Source organism: Bufo gargarizans, chromosome 7, assembly GCF_014858855.1.
Source record: "Bufo gargarizans isolate SCDJY-AF-19 chromosome 7, ASM1485885v1, whole genome shotgun sequence".
Classification (NCBI taxonomy): Eukaryota; Metazoa; Chordata; class Amphibia; order Anura; family Bufonidae; genus Bufo; species Bufo gargarizans.
Window position 1 is genome coordinate 52,365,944 of NC_058086.1, and position 9,945 is coordinate 52,375,888.

At 48.9% G+C, this 9,945-nt stretch overlaps 1 protein-coding gene across 4 annotated transcripts; it reads left to right on the forward strand.

Annotated features, from left to right (window-relative positions):
• The first annotated feature begins 34 nt into the window (after positions 1-34).
• Positions 35-9,856, forward strand: MUTYH (mutY DNA glycosylase). Of its 4 annotated transcripts, none has more exons than XM_044301719.1 (16): positions 35-91; positions 253-773; positions 854-972; positions 1,863-1,902; positions 3,814-3,887; positions 3,967-4,008; positions 4,117-4,188; positions 4,410-4,523; positions 4,615-4,712; positions 4,994-5,138; positions 5,468-5,558; positions 6,177-6,365; positions 6,446-6,591; positions 6,753-6,902; positions 8,377-8,427; positions 8,889-9,855. In XM_044301719.1, exons 2-16 carry the CDS (start codon positions 680-682, stop codon positions 9,021-9,023), a joined length of 1,560 nt encoding a protein of 519 aa, XP_044157654.1. In that variant the 5' UTR covers positions 35-91; positions 253-679; the 3' UTR covers positions 9,024-9,855. The 4 variants fall into 4 exon arrangements, with proteins under 4 accessions (XP_044157654.1, XP_044157652.1, XP_044157656.1 ...); XM_044301717.1 differs by having other exon boundaries at positions 39-91; positions 679-773; positions 8,889-9,856; XM_044301721.1 differs by having other exon boundaries at positions 39-91; positions 679-773; positions 6,180-6,365; positions 8,889-9,853.
• Positions 9,857-9,945: the final 89 nt, after the last annotated feature.

The window sequence follows — 9,945 nt, forward strand, 5'->3', positions numbered from 1 at the left end:
CAATGAGTTTGTAGAAGGGTAATGAGAGGGCGGTGCTTAACCTTAGGGGCAGCGTGGAGATTGGTAGTGTGCTAACGGAGACGGCAGAGCAGTGAGTAAACCTTCATTACAGTGACCGCCGCCCTAATGACGTCATAAGTCATAATATTGATACTTTGTTGCGGGCAGGTGTCACGTGATAAATTTTGATCATATCAGGCTTAGTCACGTGGTCTTGTGTGGTTTTTTTTTATTAGAATTTTTTCTATTTAGGAATAAAGACGATTGAATTATTTGGCGCACTGATTCGTGACCGTTATCCGTTCCGCTTTCTTCCTGTAGAGGAGATCGTGGAGGTTACGTCCGTCATCCAGTAATTTGGGGAATCAAAGGCGTACGGCAACATCGCCGCGACCACAGTGTGAACGAGGTGCTGGCGTCCATGTTGGAATGCTTGTTTTTACCCCATAGGAAACCTTGTGGTTGTGGACGGTGCAGATTTCTGCACCGCAGTGCGGTTTTCTATCAGATGATTGCCCGTATGGCCGCACTGAAGCTCACGTGACGCGTCGCCATAGACCGCAGTGCAGCTCGCACTCTGTCACAGATACTCCCGTCACAGGGCGGCCTCCGTTATCGATTGGTCCAGGCATGCTGGGAGTTGTAGTTTATTTTACCAGTATTAATTCCTCCCTGCAGAATGGGACGCTCCGCCATAAAACGCATCTCAAAGAAAATGCCAAGGAAGGCGACAACGGCCGCGAGCAAACAGCCGCCCGCCGCCCGGAACACAGGTGAGACACGGGATCAGAGCAATGTGCCGCCATATTGTCTACCAGCAGACAGGGATTCACAGGGTGTGTCCTCCCTGCAGAGTCCGGTGCACGCCCTCCTCCACACCATACATTCACCTCAGAGGAGACGGCGACCCTCAGGAAGAACCTCCTCACCTGGTACAACCGACGCAAACGAGACCTGCCATGGCGGACACTGGTAATAACACAGAGCGCTATGTATGACAGTGACTGCACCAGCAGAATAGTGAGTGCAGCTCTGGAGTATAATACAGGATGTAACTCAGGATCAGTACAGGATAAGTAATGTGTGTACACAGTGACTGCATCAGCAGAATAGTGAGTGCAGCTCTGGAGTATAATACAGGATGTAACTCAGGATCAGTACAGGATAAGTAATGTATGTACACAGCGACTGCACCAGCAGAATAGTGAGTGCAGCTCTGGAGTATAATACAGGATGTAACTCAGGATCAGTACAGGATAAGTAATGTATGTACACAGTGACTGCACCAGCAGAATAGTGAGTGCAGCTCTGGAGTATAATACAGGAGGTAACGGGATCAGTACAGGATAAGTAATGTATGTACACAGTGACTGCACCAGCAGAATAGTGAGTGCAGCTCTGGAGTATAATACAGGATGTAACTCAGGATCAGTACAGGATAAGTAATGTATGTACACAGTGACTGCACCAGCAGAATAGTGAGCGCAGCTCTGGAGTATAATGCAGGATGTAACTCAGGATCAGTTCAGGATAAGTAATGTATGTACACAGTGACTGCACCAGCAGAATAGTGAGTGCAGCTCTGGACTATAATACAGGATGTAACTCAGGATCAGTACAGGATAAGTAATGTATGTACACAGTGACTGCACCAGCAGAATAGTGAGCGCAGCTCTGGAGTATAATGCAGGATGTAACTCAGGATCAGTACAGGATAAGTAATGTAATGTATGTACACAGTGACTGCACCAGCAGAATAGTGAGTGCAGCTCTGGAGTGTAATACAGGATTCGGGCTTAGAGTAGCTGTGCTGTTTATTTTGTGATGTTTGGATGAAAATGGAGGAAACCTCTCTGTTTCAGGCGGATACAGAATTGGACTTGGACCGCAGAGCATATGGAGGTGGTTATCCAAGGAGCAACTTTTTATATTGAATGGACAGTACACCTACAGCAATGCTATGCAGCTTCATACAATCTATTGCCTCCTGTTGTCAGCCATTTCAGGGGAGAGGATGACTGTAGGACAGGAGAATACAGTCTATTGCCCCCTGTTATCAGCCATTTCAGGGGAGAGGATGACTGTAGGACAGGAGAATACAATCTATTGCCCCCTGTTATCAGCCATTTCAGGGGAGAGGATGACTGTAGGACAGGAGAATACAGTCTATTGCCCCCTGTTATCAGCCATTTCAGGGGAGAGGATGACTGTAGGACAGGAGAATACAGTCTATTGCCCCCTGTTATCAGCCATTTCAGGGGAGAGGATGACTGTAGGACAGGAGAATACAGTCTATTGCTTCCTGTTATCAGCCATTTCAGGGAGAGGATGACTGTAGGACAGGAGAATACAGTCTATTGCCCCTGTTATCAGCCATTTCAGGGGAGAGGATGACTGTAGGACAGGAGAATACAGTCTATTGCCCCCTGTTATCAGCCATTTCAGGGGAGAGGATGACTGTAGGACAGGAGAATACAGTCTATTGCCCCCTGTTATCAGCCATTTCAGGGGGAGAGGATGACTGTAGGACAGGAGAATACAATCTATTGCTCCCTGTTATCAGCCATTTCAGGGGAGAGGATGACTGTAGGACAGGAGAATACAGTCTATTGCTCCCTGTTATCAGCCATGTCAGGGAAGAGGATGACTGTAGGACAGGAGAATACAATCTATTGCCCCCTGTTATCATCCATTTCAGGGGAGAGGATGACTGTAGGACAGGAGAATACAGTCTATTGCCCCCTGTTATCAGCCATTTCAGGGGAGAGGATGACTGTAGGACAGGAGAATACAATCTATTGCTCCCTGTTATCAGCCATTTCAGGGGAGAGGGTGACTGTAGGACAGGAGAATACAGTCTATTGCTGCCTGTTATCAGCCATTTCAGGGGAGAGGATGACTGTAGGACAGGAGAATACAGTCTATTGCTCCCTGTTATCAGCCATGTCAGGGAAGAGGATGACTGTAGGACAGGAGAATACAATCTATTGCCCCCTGTTATCATCCATTTCAGGGGAGAGGATGACTGTAGGACAGGAGAATACAGTCTATTGCCCCCTGTTATCAGCCATTTCAGGGGAGAGGATGACTGTAGGACAGGAGAATACAATCTATTGCTCCCTGTTATCAGCCATGTCAGGGGAGAGGATGACTGTAGGACAGGTGAATACAGTCTATTGCCCCCCTGTTATCAGCCATTTCAGGGGAGAGGATGACTGTAGGACAGGAGAATACAGTCTATTGCCCCCTGTTATCGACCATTTCAGGGGAGAGGATGACTGTAGGACAGGAGAATACAGTCTATTGCTTCCTGTTATCAGCCATTTCAGGGAGAGGATGACTGTAGGACAGGAGAATACAGTCTATTGCCCCTGTTATCAGCCATTTCAGGGGGGAGGATGACTGTAGGACAGGAGGATACAGTCTATTGCTCCCTGTTATCAGCCATTTCAGGGGAGAGAGGATGACTGTAGGACAGGAGAATACAGTCTATTGCCCCCTGTTATCAGCCATGTCAGAGGAGAGGATGACTGTAGGACAGGAGAATACAGTCTATTGCCCCCTGTTATCAGCCATTTCAGGGGAGAGGATGACTGTAGGACAGGAGAATACAGTCTATTGCCCCCTGTTATCAGCCATTTCAGGGGAGAGAGGATGACTGTAGGACAGGAGAATACAGTCTATTGCTCCCTGTTATCAGCCATTTCAGGGGAGAGGATGACTGTAGGACAGGAGAATACAGTCTACTGCCCCCTGTTATCAGCCATGTATACCAGTCCTGTAATAACTGGGAGTCTTCTTCCGTCTCCGCAGTCTGGGTGTCGGAGGTGATGCTGCAGCAGACTCAGGTGTCGACGGTCATTGACTACTACACCAAGTGGATGAAGGTGAAAGGATGTTTGGGGGAGGGGAGCATTTGCAGTAACCTATGAAGGAATCTCATCCACTAGTGTCTTTGTCCTGCAGACTTGGCCGACCGTTCAGGATCTGGCGATGGCATCACTGGAGGTGGGTGATGATCTGGCCGCCATCATTCCTGGTGTGTTACATTGTATCAGTGCACCATTAGGTGCTGCAGTAACAGTTCTAACCGGCAGTGTTACTATGCGCCCCCAGGAGGTGAACGAGAAGTGGTCCGGTCTCGGGTATTACTCACGGGGTCGGCGGCTGCATGAAGGAGCGCAGAAGGTTTGTACAAGTCATCTTCTTGGCGTTGAGACCTCATGGGAGGTCCTACTGAATGTTCTGGTCCGTTATGCAGGAAGGTTCTAGCGGGAGAATCGAGTTGATAGGCCCATGATGCAGAGTTGTTCCAGCAGAAGTGAATGGTTTGGTCCATGATGCAGGGAGGTTCTAGCAGGAGCAGTGAATGGTTTGGTCCATGATACTTAACATCTTGGCTTCTCCAGGTTGTGCGGGAGTTGGGGGGTCGGATGCCTCGCACTGCGGATGACTTACAGAAACTGCTGCCAGGGGTGGGCAGGTATACAGCCGGGGCGGTGTCCTCTATCTCCTACGGGCAGGTAAGCATGACTTGAGCCCCTTCCACACGGGTCACCCACATATGATCAGCTTGGCCGCCCTGAACTCCCTGTTATTTATACTGTCCCGCAGGTTACGGGCGTAGTAGACGGGAATGTCATCCGTGTTCTCTGCCGCCTGCGATGCATTGGAGCTGATTTTACCTCCCCGACTGTCACTGACGCCTTATGGTGAGTACTGTAGCATTAAAGGGGCGTGCACATTGTGCAAGCTTATAGAAGACATTTGTGTATTAAGCCATTGTTACAGTGTATCAGTGCTGGCAATCCTCTTTGAAGCCAGGCTTATCGCTCTTGTCTGCACAGATATATTTTAACAAACCCTCAGCTAAACTAAAGGATATTTGTGTCTACAGACAGCAAGCAGGGATCTTGAAAATGAAAGTTGCAGAGCTGATGAGGCCCAGGACGTGGAGAAGTGTTGCTAGTAATCACCGTTTTATGCTTTTCAGGAATTTGGCAAATAATCTTGTTGACCCGGATCGACCCGGAGATTTTAACCAGTCGATGATGGAGCTGGGGGCGACGGTCTGCACCCCTAAAAAAGCACTCTGCGGTGAATGTCCTCTGCAGACCCTGTGCCGAGCGTTCAAGAAGGTGAGGTGACAACAGACTCGCTCAGCTGCTGTGACCCCTAAAGAGTGATGTCACCAGGTGATGATGTCATTCATTCTCCGGAGTCACTTGTACAGTTCGGTAAATCTATTAAAGGGGCTCTCCACCTGTGCACAGGAAGTGTTCAGTTCCCCTGCAGTGCTCCCACAGGGGACATGAAGCATTACATGATGAAATTATTAGGTTGGCCATGTAATGCTCATATATGTAGGTTGTCCACAGTGAGGACCCCTCAGCATTCACTAATAGGGTCCATGACAGTAGGATCTCTACCAGGCAGCCCCATTAATGGCCACTGTTATGTGTTGCAGGTGGAGCTGGATTCTGCATCCTCCCCCAGTAAATGTGAGAGCAAAAGAGCTAGCACTCAAATGAGCTCCATGTCTGACATCGAGGATTGTGGTGAGTGCAGAGAAGTTATGTCTAGAAGATTCACAATATGACAACTGAAGGAGCGAGATGGGAATATGCAGACTCGGCATAAAACCTCCGTATCGCTTTGAGGTCTGCACACCCCCTCGGAATGCACTGTGCTGGGTCCATATAGCGCTGAGGTTTGTGCGCCCCCATAGGAATGCACTAGGCAGGGGTCCATTTAGTACTGAGGTCTGCATGCCCCTATAGGAATGCACTGGGCAGGGGTCCATATAGTACTGAGGTCTGCATGCCCCTATAGGAAATGCCGTGGGCTAGGGTCCATATGGTACTGAGGTCTGCATGCCCCTATAGGAATGCACTGGGCAGGGGTCCATATAGTACTGAAGTCTGCGGACCCCCATAGGAATGCACTGGGCTGGGGTCCATATAGTACTGAGGTCTGCATGCCCCTATAGGAATGCACTGGGCAGGGGTCCATACAGCGCTGAGGTTTGTGCACCCCTATAGGAATGCAGTGCGCTGGGGTCCATATATCGCTGGTGCGGTGTAACTGTCATGTGAAGAGCCAGGAATCCCCTATAACCGATGACTATTTTCCTTTATGTGCTGTGACTGATACGCTGTAACGAAGCTGTTCCTCAGCAGCAGCTGCCTCATGTCCACTTTGCATCCAGTCCGGCGACCAGTGGGACCACAGCCTCGGAGTGGCCAACTACCCCCGCAAACCTGCAAAGAAACCCTCCAGAGAGGAGCAGACTGTGACCTGCGTGTGGGAGAGACCCGGGGAGCAGGGGTTCCCGGAGTATTTACTGGTCCAGAGACCCCAGAAAGGTGATACATTGTATGCAGCTCTGTGCCACAATGTACCTGTGCTCACACTGACCCCCATATCCATATACTGTCCTGTATAGGGCTCCTGGCTGGGATGTGGGAATTTCCCAGCATGCTCTTGGAGAAAACGGCCGCCGTGAAGGAGCGGGAAGAAGATTTGTGCAGCCGCCTCCATGAAGTGAGCGGCCGGGAGGTATCGGCGCAGGATCTGCAGTATGTGGGGGAGGTGAGATGTGCAGAGCAAACAAGAAGTATACAGAAAGAGGGGTGCGGGGAGAGGTGCGGAGTGTGCCCTGAACCCCAAAATATCAGACTGTGGAAAAACTGATGTCATGGGGGTGACCTGAAGATCTAGGAGGTGTCAGTTATGGGTCCTTCTTCCGGCAGGTCGTCCACATCTTCTCTCATATCAACCAGACGTACCTGGTCTACTTGTTGCGCAGTGTTCCGGTAAAGGAGGAAGAGGAGCGCTCCGCTCTGCGCTGGGTCACCAGGAGACAATTTATGGAGTCCGCTGTCCCTACCGCCATGAAAAAGGTAAATGAATGGAAATTTCTGCGGCTTCTTATGGTCATCTGGAAGCATGTTCTTCTCTATTCACGTCTGAAGTTCACCAGCAGGATTTTCCGAGTAGCTTTGTATATGAATGGAGGAAAATCATAAAATCTGTGAAAAAGAAAAGATTTACTTAATGAAATGTGAACCGTTAAAGTCATCCTCCCCCTGAAATGGCTGATAACAGGGGGCAATAGACTGTATTCTCCTGTCCTACAGTCATCCTCTCCCCTGAAATGGCTGATAACAGGGGGCAATAGACTGTATTCTCCTGTCCTACAGTCATCCTCCCCCTGAAATGGCTGATAACAGGGGGCAATAGACTGTATTCTCCTGTCCTACAGTCGTCCTCTCACCTGAAATGGCTGATAACGGGGCAATAGACTGTATTCTCCTGTCCTACAGTCATCCTCCCCCTGAAATGGCTGATAACAGGGGGCAATAGACTGTATTCTCCTGTCCTACAGTCACCCTCTCCCCTGAAATGGCTGATAACAGGGAGCAATAGACTGTATTCTCCTGTCCTACAGTCATCCTCTCCCCTGAAATGGCTGATAACAGGGGGCAATAGACTGTATTCTCCTGTCCTACAGTCATCCTCTCCCCTGAAATGGCTGATAACAGGGGGCAATAGACTGTATTCTCCTGTCCTACAGTCATCCTCTCCCCTGAAATGGCTGATAACAGGGGGCAATAGACTGTATTCTCCTGTCCTACAGTCATCCTCTCCCCTGAAATGGCTGATAACAGGGGGCAATAGACTGTATTCTCCTGTCCTACAGTCATCCTCTCCCCTGAAATGGCTGATAACAGGGAGCAATAGACTGTATTCTCCTGTCCTACAGTCATCCTCTCCCCTGAAATGGCTGATAACAGGGGGCAATAGACTGTATTCTCCTGTCCTCCAGTCATCCTCTCCCCTGAAATGGCTGATAACAGGGAGCAATAGACTGTATTCTCCTGTCCTACAGTCATCCTCTCCCCTGAAATGGCTGATAACAGGGGGCAATAGACTGTATTCTCCTGTCCTACAGTCATCCTCTCCCCTGAAATGGCTGATAACAGGGGGCAATAGACTGTATTCTCCTGTCCTACAGTCATCCTCTCCCCTGAAATGGCTGATAACAGGGGGCAATAGACTGTATTCTCCTGTCCTACAGTCATCCTCTCCCCTGATATTGGCTGATAACAGGGGGCAATAGACTGTATTCTCCTGTCCTACAGTCTTCCTCTCCCCTGAAATGGCTGATAACAGGGGCAATAGACTGTTTTCTCCTGTCCTACAGTCATCCTCTCCCCTGAAATGGCTGATAACAGGGAGCAATAGACTGTATTCTCCTGTCCTACAGTCGTCCTCTCCCCTGGTATTGACACACATTGCAGATAGAGAGCAGACAGCGCAGGATTGGTTTCTTTTGGGCCTGTTCATCTGACAACCACTTTTCTGTTTTTCCAGATTCTTAAGCTGTGCGAGAGTCGGGGGTTCCTGGGTGATGCAGCAGAGCCGGTGAGCACGCCTTCTACTTCTGCACCTTCTGGTTTCCCAGGCTTTACACTAGGGTTACATTCACACTGCGTCTATACCATGTGCCCCAGGGACGCTCCCAGGATGCGCGTATCTTTAGCCCCGATCCCTCAATATCTACGTCCGTGCTCCTGTTGCAGCATAGAATTGCACGTCCAGAGGACAATAAAAAAAAGGTTCTGTGCAGTGTAAGGTTTTTACATGGGGGTCTATGGGCGACCTATGGCGGTATGTCTATGGGCGACCTATGGCGGTATGTCTATGGGCGACCTATGGCGGTATGTCTATGGGCGACCTATGGCGGTATGTCTATGGGCGACCTATGGCGGTATGTCTATGGGCGACCTATGGCGGTATGTCTATAGTGACATCTCAGTAAATCGTACACGGTACAGCGCCAGTGTGAACGCAGCTGAAACTGATAGTTATTCCTTGACTTTTAGTCCAAAAAGAGGAAGAAGGACGTAAGTGACATCCAGCCACCCGCCGGAAGAGCCAAGGTGGACAGCAAGCAGAGGTCTATACAGAGCTTCTTCACCGCCACCATCAAGAAAAGAGCCCTGGAGGACGGATCATAAAATGTCCGGCAGCTTTCTGATAAACTTCAGTTCCTTGCTGTTTTCAAGCTTTGTTTGCTTTCAGTGAATGGAAACATTCTTGTTTACATATAAAGGCTTGAAACCTGTCCAGACCCAGTCCTGTTTTTCACAGCTGAAGGTTTGCTACTATTGTATCCAGACTAGAAAATCTTCTCATCTCCTGGTTTGCCACAATGTATCGGCCGATCAGCCTGACCCCTGGGTTTTTCGCCTCACAGAGGATTGTGTGATTGGATATAATTGTAGCAAACCTTCAGCTGTGAGGACAGCAGGACAAGGAATTCACCCAGGACCATTCCTGTTTACTGAAAGCAAACAGAGATCCTGAAAAAGGGGGGGATTTATCATTTGAATTTGTGCCAGTTTTATGGAGTAAGACAGAAGCAGATTTTGTTGCACGCCATTTGAGTGCAAGAATTTGAGATTTTCCTGGGAACTTATCGGTTTGGGAGAGTGGGCGTGGCTTACCGTTAGGGGCGTGGTCAAACCCCGTCCATGAGACGTATCTATTCGAACATCAATCTGCCCCTGCTCATTGGAGACGTGCATTTAATTTTTGCATGCATCGATTTATAAATTTGCAGCAATTTACTCCAATGAAGTTTTGATTAAGAACTTGTTATGAAGTGCGCCAAAGATGAAGCCTTACCCACAGGAGGCCGGGGATGTCTGTGACAATGACATCCGAGACCAGAGCTTAGAAACCAGTGAACTCCAAGAGCAACGGAAAGCAAAACCCCATCTCTACAGCTGAAGAAACACGGACCCCTGACAGCGGTGGACATTTTGTATCATGAGATGTTTGTTTTATACATTGTAACCTTTTCATGGAATATTTTTATACATTTTGTAAAGTAATAAATCTTTTAGTAACAATCTGGCACCTGATTTCATAGTGGGT